The sequence below is a fragment of the Leptosomus discolor genome, chromosome 9, assembly GCF_034619465.1.
Source record: "Leptosomus discolor isolate bLepDis1 chromosome 9, bLepDis1.hap2, whole genome shotgun sequence".
Lineage (NCBI taxonomy): Eukaryota > Metazoa > Chordata > Aves > Leptosomiformes > Leptosomidae > Leptosomus > Leptosomus discolor.
The window spans coordinates 2125922-2141867 of NC_141399.1; the positions used below are offsets into that span (position 1 = coordinate 2125922).

Here is a 15946-nt window from a genome sequence, read left to right on the forward strand (position 1 = left end):
ATCTTGGTGGGATTTACATGCCGACCGGGCCATGACAAATTGCCCACTTAAAGGCAGGCTGCACCTCCGCAGCAAAACAGCTAGAGACAAATTAGGAAAGGATTCTGCTATTTATTTGTCCGAAGGCAAATAAAGAAATAACTAACTGAAACGCTGTAAGTCAGGAGCAGCTTTTGCTCACCAGCCAGAGGACACACAAAGCAGTAACTGGGGTTTAGGATCTAATTCCAGGAGCTATGAACCTGCAGCTTGGCAGAGATGAGGCTTCTAATTCTCTCATTAAAAGGCCTTACAGTTGAATAGATGGTAGGTTTAGTTTTTTTATAATAAGCTAAAATCATGTGACAACAAATCCTACAAGTCCGTTTGAGACATTTATACTGGGACAGGTTACAAGCTGCTTGTTATACTTCAGACACTTCCACCAGCTTGAAAATATTCTCCCTTAAACATGAGTTTTCCAAACAGAATAGCTTCTCTTCGCCCGATTCAAACCCCCCGAGAGCGCCCTGCCGTCCCCGCTCCCCGCCGCCTCCTCGGCAGACCCACAGGCGGCCCCAGGGGCCGAGAAGCCGCGGGTTCGCGGCCGCAGGGCGCCGGGTGACCGCGGTGCTGCCGCACACGCCGGCTCCCACGAGGGCCCCTGCCTGCACCTGCCCTCGTCTTTATCGAGCTGTCGTGCCGAGCCCGTCTGAAGTACCTCGTCTTTAGGAGATGCTTCGACGAGGAAAGGCATTGGATTAAGCCTGTTATTGTAGAAAAAGCCTTACACCCAGTTTTTGCTTACAAAACCCCATAAAATACAGAGTACCATTTTTATCAAGTATGCCAGTAGGTTGGGCTAATCCAGGGGGAACAAAAAAAAAGCAAAACTCCAAACTCACCTTGATCATTTCTGCCACGTAACTTTCTGGTCCTGTGTATTCTGTGGAATCCTTCACTTTCACTAACACGATAAAGCACAAATAATGCCACATATTGTGCTCTTCTTTAATGTGCTCTTCAAATGTGACTGTCTTGTTATCAAACTTATCTCTTTCCAAACCTACAAGAGCGACACACATATAACCCTCAGTATTTACAAACCGGTACTCAGAAAATTGAGCTCTACGAACAAAACCTGATTATAAAGTCTGCCGCGCTTCCTAGCAGCCACAGCCGTCCTTAAATGAACATTGAATAACAGGGATAAACTCCAACAAATGCCCACAAGGTCGTGAGAAGAGGAAAGAAAGCGTCACAAGTGCTGCTCACGGTTACTACACACAGCAGAACACTTTGGGTTAAAAGAAGGTAGTTACCGCGTAATGCTGGATTTCGCAACGCATCTCCTATTTTTAGGCAAAACGATACCAAAAGCAACATCTGCTTTGCCACAAACTTCCAAAGGTTATTTCTGTCAGTCTGTGTGTTGTGCAGCTTCTGCATGAGCAGGTCACTTCAGCACACCGGCCTCAAAGGCTCAGCACCTTAATTCCCAGCTTCCTGACGGGAAAACCCTTCGCAGGCGCTACTCAACCCCGCTCTGCGCCCTTGGAAGAAACGCCTGCTTACAAAAATCTCTCCCGTTCCAATAGGAAACTATTCTTTGAAGCAGCAGGAACAGAAACTAAGGATTTGAGGAAAAAAGGGTACACTGGGCACACATTCCCCATCTCTTCCTGCTGCCAAGCTCCCGTGCACGTGATACCCGAGAGCTTCAACCAGCTGAGGAATGCAAGGTAGGAACAGCCAGTCATTCGAGACTCCATTTTCCTGCTAGCTTGCAGCTATCTCTTTTGACTTGGACAGAGGAAGCCCTCACTCTTCAGGTGTGTTCCAGCACTTACCACAAATAAAGCAAGTCGTTTTTAAAATTTCTTCCTTCTTCTGTTTCTCACTCCTTAAATCAGCAAAAGTGTCAATGATCACACCAAAAATCAGGTTAAGGACAATAATGATGACCATGAAGAAGAACAACAGATCGTAGATCACTCTAGCAGCAAAGAGAGGTTCCTGCAAAATACGTATTTCAAGAATTAACGACCCAAATACATATTTTAAGAATTCACCACCCAAATACACGCGCGTCTAACCCTTACCATGCCTTTCTCAGTTCAGCAACAGACTGCGCTGCCCCACCACCCCTCCCTTTAGAGCCTCCATTTCTCACGCTCTTCAATAACTTAGAACTCCAAACATTACGTGAAACCAAAATGCAAGATGACTGAAAGAAAAGCCAAATTAGGCACCTACCAGAAGGTGATCTCTACAGACTTGCTCTTTCTGCTTACTGTGCCCAAGTCTGTCCTCTTGTCTCACACCCCCAAAATTTGTTCTCTCCTCACCCCTGCCCTACAAGCCCATCCAAATTACACCCTTACGTTAATCTGCTTGTGTATCGATATAGTTCCAGTGTTGACAATAAACTCTTCTACTGGAATTTGACGGTATTCATTTCATTTATGCTAACAACCACGTATGTGGACACTAAGTTGGACTTCCTGGTGGTCACCTCGTATTTATTGCGGGCTGAATACTTAACCTCCATTTCAGAATCATCCTGCCCAACTTTCACTAAGAATTATGAGACTTTTAAACCACTGTAAGCTGAAAATAAGGCTAAATATTAGAAAGCGCTTTGAAACTGCTGATAGTACAGGAAGGCGGTCACTCTGACGGAGCCTGCTCCTTTGCCCCCTAACGGGGTTTTGGGGAACGGTCAGAGGGAGGACAGCCCATGACTCCAAGGGGCACAAACAGCTAAAGCAGCAGCAATGTGGGCGGCTTTGGGTATTATGAAAAATTCCTGCTGCTTAGCCCGGTCCTCGCTTTCTGATGACAGCTCCAAACACCACCCATCCCTCCTTCCTTCCCACAGTCCCAGCTCCAACCCATCGTGGTCCCTGTCCTCTCATCCCATTTTACACACCTCACCTTTCCCTAGGGATGCTCCCCACAGAAACTCACGCCCCTAGCGCGGCATCAGCTACCACCGCATTTCCATCCTGCTACTCCACGTTACTCTTTCCCTAGCCTGTACTTCCCTTATTTCTTCAGACCCCCAACTCCCAAAGCACAGACTGCTGGCTACGCCAGTTCTGTTCCTTTGGGCCCCATTCTGGACAGCCCTCAAGCTACAAAAAAAGCCCTAAAAAAAGGACGGGTAGAAACTTATTTGCAGCGGCTGCTGTTTAATCTGACACTGCAGAGATTTAACTGTATTACACCGAGGGAAAGTGCGGTCCCTTCCAGTTGTGATGCATCCTACCTCTGTTTAAAGGGAGCGTATACACATTTTCCCCAGCAGAACCAGATCCCCGGCCCTACGTGGTTATCACTCTTCCGCCCCCATTCAGGGATAATTTACCTCTTTGGATGGTTTCCTGAGCACATCACCTACTCCACCCCCACTCCTGAGCCCATGACTCAGTACGGTAACAATGCACATCAGCAGCGTCTCGCACGTATGCTCTTTATTCTCTTCCTCCATTTCTTCAGCAATCAGTTCTATTAACACAGCAAGCAAAGACACGTTTCAAAGGCAAGAAGATCAGTTTTAAATAATTCTCTCCATTCCTTGCTGGTTAGGCTCTCTCTCCCCTTTGCAAAACCGGCCGGATTCCCAGCCAGCGTCGCAAAGAGCCGACCATCGGAGCGGGGCCCCGCTCGGGCTCCAGCCTGCCCTCCATTCCCCACCACCAGAGTTCCCTTTCGTGCTTGAACTGCTGTCTTGGTTAAATCTCTCTTTCCATTTCTGTTAGCATGCCTAGCTCAGATCACCAGATGCCTGTTTATACAGAATCCTAGCTTTTTGACAGCTCCGAGGACAAAGTGTTGCCTCTTACACTCTCCCTTGGTGCCTGACAGATTGCACAGCCTTTGGGCTGCACTCAAAATGGCAACTTCGACTCGGATTTTTCAAATGGCTAAAATATCACTGCTTATGGAAACAGCATTTTACTAAAAAAGCAACGCACTTTTTTTTTTGACCCTCTCTTCAAATGGCTGAAGCCTCCAACTTCACTGTTTCAGCTGCAGAACGGCTAGAATTAGTTACCTAATCTCATATACTCTCCCTGTCCACATTAAAAGCCTCATGGCTTTCATTTCATCATAAAACTGCTCATGAGCAGATCCCACAGACAGCCTTCGAAATGCCCAAACCCCCGTGCAATCCAGAAACAGCCAAGCCCCAAGATGGTAGAGAAATGGCCAAAGATTTGGGCATCAGAGGCATCCCTGGCCACAGAAGACCCTGACATCAGGTTGATTATTTACGATATAAAAACACTTCTGGTGTTTTCTCTCCTGCAGCCAGAGCAGAGCACTCCTCCTAGAGCTGAATAAAGCAGCTATTCTTGTATCACCGCTGGATCTTGGTTTATCAAAGAGGACACTTGAGCAAAACAGAGCCGTCTCCTCTTGCGAGCATGGGCTCGTGGCCATTATTGACCTTTGAAACGTTTGACCACGTTAAGAGCTCCACTTCCAAGAGAAACAGCAATGTTCTGCCTGGCTCTCTCAGCCAGCACCGTAAATCTCCGAGAAGTAAATTACATTTTCTAGAAAATAAAACTGAAATATCTCAACACCAAATCTGAGGCTGGCGATTATGCTACAAGCAATACCTTGCACGCACTTTTTTGATCTCAAAACCCCCCCGACCTACCCTGCCTGCTTAATCCACTGCGTACTTCCTGCCATGATCGTTCTAAACAGTTCGGTTAGACAAGTAGTTAGCTAGATAGAAGAGTGCTGACGATAAACAATGTTCTGCTCCATATTTCACAGGGTGTTATCCTCCGAGATCACATTCAATAGCCTAACGTTTTGAAATAATAAACTTGGCAAAGAGGTAAACTGCATCACTTCCTTCTCAAACGGGTAAGGTAGAAAACGAAAGAGTATGGCTGTTTTATCGAAGTTCTAAGTTTCTCTAGTTTAATCACTTCACATGACATATGTTATTTGTGCTGTTGGCCTAGATTAACCCCATTCCAAGTAAGATACTCTCATGATAGCTTGGTTCCCAGATTTATTTCACAGGATTTTTAAAGACGTTATTATTTTTTTAATTCAAGGTGCTTAACTAGCAAAAGCGTGAAAAGTCAGGGTGCGAGTTAGGAACGCGACGGCAGACACTTACGGTCTGAAGGAATGATTGAAGAGCAGTTGTCACTGCTCCCTGCTTTGCATACATCTGAATAGAGAAACTCTCCCGTCATGGTCTCACCTGGTTCCGTGCGATCTAAAAACAGAAGGTGATGAATCAAACAGATAGTTAAACGTTTCGTACGCTTTGCAAGAATACTTCTCAGATATTAAGGTACCCCACCATACTCTGTGTGCAATTACTAGGCAGATTTAGAATAGTCCATTATCCTAGAGTTTAGAAGGGCGCAGCACTCTGATTTACACATTCAATGACCTTAAATTCAAGCATATAATTCTTCTTATTTCTGTGGATTAAAGACCGAAGTTGTGCATTTGTTTTGCATCAGCTCCAAAGCTGACAGGGTAATTGAAATTGTTCCGAAATTACCATGTTCTAGGGCACAGTGAGTTTTGAAGGTGCCTTGAAAACCGGCCTTTCAATGCCTCGCAAGTATCGAATCAAACCTATGCCACACAGTAATACGTCTTTGGCATTTCTCCAGCTGCATGGAAACTTGAAATAACACGGTCAGTGAGGTTTGGGTCTCTCGCAGGGTTGGCAGTAAAATTAGGAAAAAATGGTGGGAATGTCAAATAATACTTGTCCGAATAGCTCAAGTGTTAGAGAAAAAAAAAAAAACAAAGACAGATCAAGAGAAAACCCAAACCTCTCCTCTAACAAATCTCATTTCTTAGCAGGAGCTTCCCACCCACTAAGTTAGTAGCTTGATGCTGCAGGGTGCGAAAAACACCCCAATTTTTAACTTACAATAAGCCACCTAAGGTCAGCGCAGAGAAGTCTGCTACAGAATTTAAACTGTAGCCAGTACTGGAGGGAGGTTAATACAGTCTATAAAACTATGAGCAAACCAGAATTAGAGAGATAAACCGCTACTTCACAGGAGCATCTCTCTGATGCCCTTTGATGCCCTTCATTTCTATTCAGTCTGCTATTTCAGATAAAACACTAATTTTTGTTACGTTGAAACTAAACCCCACCACGAAAAGCCAATATGAGCATTCAAGATCCGGCAAACCGAGGCAGAACTGAACTCTCCCAGTGCAGAGCCTTCTCCGCGATGGCCTACCTAAAGTCTGCTCGTAATTAAGCTGGGGGAGGGAGTAGGTGTAGCTGAATTAGATAATCTCAACTGTTTTAGCAAACAGCGAGCAGAGAAGTCTCAACCGCGTGCTGAAGAGCCCAAGTGCTATCTCCAGGGGTTCCTCCTCCCCGCCCCTCTTCATGCTGCAGCAAATTGCGGCGTTTCGTAAAACTATCGGGGTATCCATTTGCCCCAATCAGTTGGATTGTTTTTAAAGTGTATTTTCTATTTAAACAGTGTCCTTTGTAAGAAAGAAGTTGTCGAAGCGGCGAGGCAATTTTGGTTTGTCTTGCCAAAAGGTGGAAGGCGCTCAACATGCCCTGAGGAACGAACCGTGGAAAGGAGTCGCCGGTACCCACCTGGCAGTAACGTTTCGTTGGGGAGCTTGTCTACTTCCAGGATAAAGTCATCTTTGAAGAAGAGGTACCCCACTATGGAGAACAGGTAGACCAAGATGAGAGCGAGGACAGCCGTCAGGATGATGGAACGTCCATTGCGAGTGACGCTCTTGATGACGTTCAGCAAGGTCTCTTCTCGGTACACCAAGTCAAAGAGCTGGGGGACACCAAACGAAGGCAAAAAGGCTGTTTCTCACCTGTACTACCAACAACACCGGTGGCACCCTCCATGGTGGCGTAACTGCATGTTAACAACACCAACCTGAGGTTTTAAAGAGCATTTACAGCACCTTTTTCTTTCTTTTTTTGCCTTTTTATAGTTACGTGACATTTAACGTATTAGCAAAGAGAAATAAGAGCAGGAGGTGAGGAAGATGGCATCCCTCACCCCCGCTGTCCCAGCCTTGGGCCACGCGCTTTGAAACACAAAGAATGGAGGCAGCTCTACCCTCCTCTTCATCTGCACTTCACAGACTCCAGTCCTGAGCAGGAGCTTGGGAAGAAGTCCCTGCCTGGTGCGAGGGCAGGTATTCTTGCCCAAGCGCTAGACAGACAGCACGTGCTTTAAACTTAAGGCTGCCAACACAAACCCTTGCGTCTTTTTATAGTACTGTCTGCCCCACCACAATCTCAAAACAGCTCATTCAAAATGCAATTAGCTCTTTCCTTTAAGTCCTGGTTTAAGTGTGTAATGAAATGAACAATATTCTTTATTTAAATTCTTTACAGATGTTTCCTTCATTTTTCGCTCCTCTGGGTCTGTGACAAGTCACCAGTGCAGCCCAGGCAGGCTGCTGGCTACGCTGGCTGACAATGAGAGAAGGGGTATTTGTTCAATCTGACCTGTGTGACACAGCAAACCACCAGTTCGGGTACCAGGAGGAGCAAGCGCCAAACAAAAGGACAAAACCAGTGTTCTGAATGGGATTTAAGGTTTGCTTTAAAAGTGACGCATTTTCTCCACCAACACTAGATATACTCCTTCAGTGCTTATTCTTAGAAGTATTGTGCTGTGCAAGATGAATTCCACCCCACACAGAAAAAACACGTATGCCAGGCATCCCAGTCGTGCGAGGTCTGGAGCCGAGCCCCAGCTAAGGAGACGTTCCAAAAGCACGGACACTGGGTTATCGTTACTGACAGTGACAGAGTGAACCATCCTAACGACTGTGCACCTCGTACTTACAGCATGGTAACTCCAAAAGTGCCTCCTGTTCAGCTAACGTTTCTATGGCTAGATTTTTCCATGTTTTTTTTGTTTTTTTTTGTTTTTTTTTCCTCATGTAAGACCTTGTATGACCCTAAGATGACTTCAACCTTCACCAGGTATTTATATTACTTTGAGTCACGACATTTTAAATTGTTTTATTATCTTGGATGTCAAAGCAGGGTCACAAGCTCTACGTCTAACCTGGAAAATCTATGCCTTAGAAGTCCGAGAAGAGGACTAACCTGCACAGGGAAATGCTAAACACCTTCCTTGCAACTGCATACACATTTACTGTAATGAGCAATTTGAATTAAATTTAACCTTAAACACGTCTCGTATCATATACTTCAGAAGAACAAAAGAAAATCTCTGCTTGTCCGGACAAATCAGGAAAAGAGGCAGGAGTCCCGCAGCCTCCCACCGCTGCGTCTCCCAAGCACTGTCTCCAGCGCCTGCACCACAGTTTCCCAGTACAAACCAGCACGCAAGCAGTGTACGACCCACGTGGATAGGCCAGAGATGGGACCTTACAGACACATTGTGAGGGCAAAGTGAATACCTACCAACAAACTATAAAAGAATTCATGTACGAAGAGGCCCAGAGCGCAAATCAGAAGGTACAGCAGGTGGTAAAGAAACTCCACGTCCATGATCATCGCCTTGTATCCTCTAGTGAAGGTTCCACAGTTACCCACAAAACTCATCAGGAAAATTATTTTATTACAAACCTAAGGAAAGATTAACCACAGATTAGTTACAACACGTGGCTTTCAGGAAAAAGAGGCAATTTGGAGATAACTCAGCTCCATGACGGTATCAACAACCACGCTGAACAGCGTCTGCCAGACGACAGCGTTTGATGTGTCAGTCAAAAATCTGCTTTCTGTGGCGTGTTCGGCACAGCCGAGCCAAAACCAAAACCGCCCGTGTCCAGTAAAACGTGCGCACTGGCTCCCGTCTCCAGCTTGGTGGCGAAAGGCACCAAGACTAAGATTTAAAGAAGAAAGTGACCACAGTCCCCTGGTGCGAGAGGCAAACCTCCCTAAGAAAAACCAACCCAGACCAACCCTGTTGTAAGCATGGCACCTTCTGCAGTCGAACAACTCGCCAGCCTACAGCAAGCCTCACGTTTCTGAAACGCTATGGATCACCAAGAAGCAAGTGCTCCACATCCCCTCAGCAACTCACTCCGGAACCACGCGCCCAGGAATCCTCCTGCGTAGCACCAGCCACCAGCACCAGAAGGAAAGCTGCCTTGGGCTCCCCTGGAACCTGCTCAGTGCTGCAATTACCAGTAAAAACCACCCCCCCCCCTCACAACACGACTCTGGAGCGGCTCAGCGAGGTACTTTTAAGACAAGGGGCGCTTTTAAATGATGCGCTTGAAAGCTGGGCACTTGGTGATAAAGGCAAAGACTTTGAGGAGACGCATCTTTGCGCAGCTCCTGCTGACTCAGGCAGGGAGAAACGCTTCTGGCACGCTTGCCACCAGAGACCACAAGTATCCGGGTCTGAGCGTTAATGAAGTGCTCTGGTGGCTCAGCTTGCACGCTCAGACCACACGTTACTGCAGCAAAACTGCTTCGAGTCAGCTTTTGGCTGGCAGGTAGACTGCAGGCAGACATTTGGGAAATGCGCTGCTTAGTGAATCCTGCACAACCCCGAAAACGCTGCAGCTCAGTCGCTGAGCGGGAGACGGGTTGGAGTGAATAACCGAGTACTTCAGGGTCACAGAGACTTTACATTTCGGGCTGGGGCAGGAGCTTCTTTCTAGACTGTGACAAAACAGAGCGCAACCTTGGAGGTCTCCAGCCTTGGGAACCAGGGTTAAACGAACAACAGCAAAGCACTTCTGCTAGAAACAGCCCAAAGAGGGAATTACTCCTCCCACCAGTCCCATCGCAGGCTATTTTGGCCTGACATCTTCCCGAGCAGGTAAGAAACCCTTCCATAAGACGCAGGAACTTCAAAAAAGCCCACTCGATACTTACGTTGAATGCACCCAGAAGAAATAAAGTTGGTTGTAAACCAACTGAAAATATTAGCCGTAATATCGTAGAGGCGATTAAGGCGCGGATGCCGTGGGGCTTGGGCAGAGCTATAACGATGGCCAGGGATATCAGCATCGCTGTCCACAGCAGGCCTGACAAGTGGGGCTCCAGTGTACCTAGGGTGGAGAGGAAAAAAACCAAACCCCCTTTCAAAGCCGAAGAAAACAAACCCAAAATAACCAAATCACTGCCATTTTATCTTCTCTCTGGTGAAGCCTCACGTTCAGACATTCTGATTTCAAAGCGGTAAGTGGAACACCTGAGCCCGATGCCTTCAGCAGATTTTAATTACAAACTCGTTACTGAAGGATTATGTAAATGACAAGCGCCAGTATTTATTACAGGATTCTTCGTTTTAGTGTTCATTACTTAAACGCCTCGAACGCCGAAGAGGAGAGGCATTTTGCTAACGCGCTCCGTAGAGGCAGTGAATGGGAGGTGAAGACAGACAACACACTCCTCCAGGTCCCGATTCACAGCAGATTCTCCTATTATGCTTTTGGTCAAAAACCTCGTACCAGTTTTTGTCATCTCTTGCTATTTCTGCTTCTATTTAGACTGTCCCGTGAGACCGTCTGCTTACATAACATCAAGCCCGTGTTGCTAAAAATACACTCCTCTGAAAGAGCCATAAAAAATACTCAGCTGAAAACACCATTTACCCTGGGTTTGTGCAGAATATAAGAGACATCTTCTTCTTAAAACTAACATAAAAATTATTGTTATCCTCAAGCAACTGGTTCCTCGACAGACAAAAAGGCAAGACCCCCCCCCCCGCCTAGATTTCACAGCCCTTCTGCAAGCACATACTCAGAGGACTGTTGTGTCTTACTGGCAAGATACTCAGAGGGCTTTTTCTTCCCCACGCCCAAACTCGGAAGGCTTAGGAAATATTACTCTCATCTGACTAGCACAAGCAGCCATTTAATTTTGTTCCAAATCACTGCAGATTAATAAAGACAGCAGAGGGTAGATGGAAATTAAAACTTAATAAGCATAAAGCTGAACAGATGTTTCTGCCGTCTAAAGGGAGCTTGGGATCCCAGAGCAACGCTGCCACCGCTGCCTGAGCTGTCAAACAGCAAAAGGTGCAGAGCTCGAGTCACCCGAGTGGGAATGATAAACAGCCCAGAGAGGGGAGAGGGAACAAAAACGTGCAGAAGCTGATGTGGGGATCGCCACGAGAGGCAGATCCTGCAGGATCCTGCCTGCGCCCGCACAGGCGTCCGAACACCCCGGCTACTCCAAAGCCAGGCACGTGGATCTATTTGCTTTCAGAGGTTGCAGCAGCCCTGCAAAAATAACTTGTTAGGGATCCTCAGCTCCCGCCTCCGCCAGCCACCCTGGAAAGGCCCGACGCCACCGGCTGCTCCCGCACGAGGAGCGCGACGCCAGGACACGGGAAGACCTTAGCGGGACCCGGGTGAGGCGAATACTCCGGGGCTCGGGGCACAGGCTGGCCTCTCCCTCCCGGGGACAGAGAGAGACGGCGAGCGGCGTCTCGGCCCTTGGCAAACGAAGCTCGCCAAGCCGGCGGGCACTCGGCAGCCACCGCCTGCACCCAGCCCGACCTCAGAGCCCCGCTGCCAGCACGTGGAGGCCATCACACGGCTGCGGGCAGGAGGGGCTGGGCAGGAGGAACGTCTAACCAGGAGGAAGCTCTCGCTGCTTCTGGGATTCTCAGCATTCCAGTACTGAAGGCCAGGCACCCAGTTTTGTTTCTGCTCCTCAAGTCAGAAGTTTTATCGCTTCTGCTACAGTCAGATGCTAATCAGCTGCTCAGTTCACCGTGTCTGAGCAACTCAAGACACTTAACTTCCCCCAAATGGTCTGTTTTGAAGAGTCTTTTTTTTTTTTAAGCTACATATAATACACACATGTATTTATTTATTTTTCAGTTTTGATTGTAACAAGTAGAGAAAGAGATTTTATCAAAACGTTACCTGATAAATAAAGCATTTCAAATATGTAGGGTAGGGCATCTTCAAAATGCCAAACGATCCCCCCGAGTCTCTCAACTTGTAATCTCAGTGAACTAATTACCAGCTTTCCTAGCAGCCACAAATACAGACTTTGAAATTTTAACTTGTGCTCTTTCAAATTAAGAAACTCAGTTGCTCTTCACGCTTGTTAAAACCTTTCAAGCAACTGCTGGCCAGCACGGGGAAGCGGGCAGCCCCGTGGTCTGCTGCCACAGGGTGTGACGCAGAGGTACGGCAGCCGAAACCACAGCCTGGGGTTGCAGAAGGTAACGATACTCTTTCCCCACTCAGGAACACCGGGTTTTGGTCTCAAATATCCTGTACCTTCTCCCAGGCTTTATCAGGACGCAGAACCCCTAAACCCACACCCACTGTGACCATCAGCTGCTGTCAAACACTACTTGGCTAAAACTATGTCTCTCCTCAACCTGAAATGACTGGTGAGCTGCAAAAAGGGTGAAGCGGCTTTTATGCTGCACACAGAGCTCAGCTGATACTGCTGTCACGTTGAGGGTACTGCTATCCTGGAGCTGCCTCGTCTTTGGGTTCTGTAGTTTGCAATGAAGGGGAGAAGGAGGCAGAGGGAAGTTCAACAGGGCAAGATAAGCACCTAACCGGCCCTGTTGCGTGGTGAATCTCAAAGAAGGGGAAGCGAAGGCTTGACCATGAATCACCCCCCCCCCCCCAGGAGGAGGTTTTACTGCTGAGGTCCTTATTTACTCCAGTTGACACGGATGTGGAAAGAACTCAACTCCTACCTCGACATTTCCTTTACACCAGAGCTCTGCAAGCGGTAAACACGAGAGGCGCGTTCACAAGAACATTTCTCCAGATTTCCCGATTCTTGCTGGCGTGACTCCACCCCTCGACCTGCCCCGGGGTTGCATCTCTTGGGAGAGGCCGGATCTAAGGCAGAACAGCTGAATCTCATCAGGACTCCACCGGGACTATTTACTGAATTGGCTCTAAGAACCACCACGGTCACACAAACCCACTGTTTGGATCGAGAGCAACTTCCAAGAGACCTATTGCAGCAGGATTGTGCAATCCCACACGAACCGCGCTCGTTAACCCATCCTTTATGGCCGAAACGATGGCAGCCCAGCTCCTGCCCACCACTGGCGAGGAACCTCGGAGCCGCAGGTTGCTCCCAAGCCAGGGGACATGGCTGGCACGCTGCTCCCTGGGGCAACCTCTGCTCTACGTGCTCGCAGGGGAGAGGCAGCACCAGAGGGAGCTGGGCTGCTCTTCTGTACCCTCCACCGATTCCTCACGGCACGAGGCGGGTCACTTCGCCCCCCAACGCCTCACCTGCCCGCGCAGGGTAATCTCACTCGCCCAACCCCACCACTCGGAGACCTCCTGAAGTGCTACGTAACCACAAAAGTTCTATGGAAAATGGCATTAATAAAATGCAAGCTCAAGGAAATTAAAAAAAAAATATAACATTTCTCATATTTTTAGTTCAATACTTAATTACAGAACTTTAAAACAAAGTAGAACAGTCAAGTAATTAAAGGTGGATGTCTGTCTTTGATAATTTTTTCCCTTAGGAAAGAGCATGGCTCTTCATTTTCCTTGCGAATGCCTCAAGAAAAAGTCAGCACAGCACAATTTAAACCATGGCAATTAAAAAAAAGCCAATTTCTGTTCTACTGTCCCCACTGAAGTAAACAGAGATGCAGAGACACAAGTGGGGGACGGAATTTGGCTCATTATACCTTACTGGTTCACATATTTTTGTGTGTTAAATATCCGTACCTCCTCGAATTCCTTTGAATGGATAGAAAAATGCCACGAGCAGGTTCATAAGGACAGCCAGGTTAAAGGAAATACTGCTCCAGAAGGACATGTTGCGAGCACACCAGTACAGGAAAGGCTGAGCTGCAAAAGAGAAAAATAACTCTTTTTAATGAAACATTTAAAAAAATAAAAGAGTTCTCTATAAAAAATTCATCTCCACCAAAACCCAGTTTTTCAGTTTGCCCAAAAGCACAGCATCAAGAGCAGTAATATTCATGGCTCATTCTGAAGTTTATTTGATTACTCTTGATCTTTGGGTACTTCCAGTTTCCCAGATAGTGCTTTAAGGCAGAGGACTTGTGTTAAAAAGGAAAGTATCTTCAAACGTGATTTAGTGGCAGCGTGAGAACGTGGTCACAAATGCAGAGGCCAAGGACTGCAGGTTTCCCTTAATAATATCCTTTGTACTCAGAATCACACAAAGAACAATGAGGAGGAGGAAAATTTGTACACACTGGCAACGGTTGAGATTCAGCCCCATCCCCGGGAGTTACGCTGATGCCAGCAGCTCTCACCTCTGTGAGACGCTGCCCACCTTCACACTTCTTTTCCGCTGCAGCAAGCCAGAAAGCACGCAGCGAAGAGAGGGCAAGGGGGACAAGAAAGACACAAAATGCAGCGTAACGACACAGCAATAAAGCTCAAATGATTAGGACGGGCTGCCGAGCAGGTAAGAGACCTTTACTCCACGCGGAGGATAGACCAGGACAGCCACAGAGCAGTAACGGCGTGAAGCTCGAGTGGCCTTCCCTCTGCCCGGGGGGCAAAGGACACAAGCACAGCTGCACAGAGCTAAGCACGCAGGTAAACAGCTCCACGTTTGAAATGCTTAACATGACTCCTGACATTAATTAATCATCTCTGCAGCTCGAATCAAGAGGCACAGAAAGCAGGGAGATTCAGCTTCGGAAGTGGTCGTGGGCCAGAAGACGAGGACAGCTAAGAAGCTGCCTTACAGTAATTCCTCCTGCATCCAGGCAAAATCCCCGATTTTAGCTCCTGCAGGCTTACTGTACAGCAAATTGTGTACTCCTGAAATCTAGAGTGGCAAAAAAAGAAAAATCTGTGAAAAATGCTCTCAAAGAAGGGAAAGAACTAACGTCTTTCCCTGCTGGAAGGAGGCAACGTGTACAGGTATCAGAGAGCAAAGGAAGAGAAGCTCGCAGTGAAATTTAGGGAAAAGGTGAAAATGCAAACTCTGAGGCTGAGAAGTAAATTAATGAATGCAGCAATTCTGAGCCTCACAGTAGCCACCACCTGTCTTCAGCAAATCGCCACTTTTAGCATCCTAAGCAAAAAAAAAAATGGGTTAAAAGACTCGTACAACCCCTCATTATACTGAGCTGAAATGCACATAAAAAGCAAATGTAGTGAACAGCTGAATGCAAAGGAGAGGACGACAAAAAGGCACCCCCTCACTGCGGGAACACAGGCTTCGTTGCGCCTCGTTATCCAGGCACACGTTGAGCCTCGCTGAAACGCAACGGAGCAGGTACGACGCGCTGATTTCTGTATCATTTCTGTTCTCGATTTCATCTTAACTGGGAGAATTTCTAAGCAGGTTGAAAGCACTTGTAGGAAATAGTTAATCCAAAGGGTCATTACATCCAGGTTTTACTTTAAACCTTCCCTTGGGGCTGGGCACAGACTATCTGCCCCATGTAGCACTGCCGCCTGGTTTTGGCAGGCTCGTTTGAATTCTTAATTAAGACCTTGGGAGACTTGAGGTGCTCAGATGACAGGTCAGCACCACGAGCTGAAGGGGGAAATACATGGGCCTTTATAGAGACTTTTAAAAGAAGTGTCTGGGGGTTGAATAAGCTGTAAGTGTGCAGCACAGCGCCCCGCCCGCCGGTCACGTCTCGGAAACACAAACCTGTATTCAAGAGGTGAGAAAGAACCGTGAGAGTATCACTTAGGGGCCAAACAAGACCAGAATATTAGGAGACAGACTAAAGGGTTCCAGTCTCTTATTAAAGAAAAAAAGAAACACTCTCCAGCTCTGCAGGTGAATCTTCATTAGTTTGCGGTGTTGTTAATCACGGAGGTCTTCACAGCTTGCCTGGAGATAGCCTCGAAGACAACTAAAGTAACTGGAACAACAAAATCTAACAGAATATATGGATGCTGTCAAAGACAACGCTGCCCATTTGTTTAGGATGTCATATACTCCCGTACTTCTCGTAGAGCTCTTACAAGCCATTTTAGGAAGCAGCTTCCTGGGGATTTCGATGCTTCCAGCAGGACTAATCCACCGTTCAGT

The 15946-nt window shown here is 47.2% G+C and overlaps 1 protein-coding gene across 7 annotated transcripts in view; it reads right to left on the reverse strand.

The window, feature by feature from the left end:
- Positions 1-15946, reverse strand: part of ITPR1 (inositol 1,4,5-trisphosphate receptor type 1) — a 170887-nt gene that overhangs the window by 15616 nt on the left and 139325 nt on the right. For all 7 annotated transcript variants that reach the window (XM_086470520.1, XM_086470515.1, XM_086470519.1 and 4 more), the window contains 8 exons: positions 13642-13764; positions 9839-10014; positions 8411-8575; positions 6599-6794; positions 5129-5230; positions 3350-3489; positions 1830-1995; positions 885-1045 (listed from right to left, as the gene is read on the reverse strand). In XM_086470520.1, the coding sequence (XP_086326646.1) occupies positions 885-1045; positions 1830-1995; positions 3350-3489; positions 5129-5230; positions 6599-6794; positions 8411-8575; positions 9839-10014; positions 13642-13764 (1229 nt within the window). The remainder of the gene's footprint in view (positions 1-884; positions 1046-1829; positions 1996-3349; positions 3490-5128; positions 5231-6598; positions 6795-8410; positions 8576-9838; positions 10015-13641; positions 13765-15946) is intronic.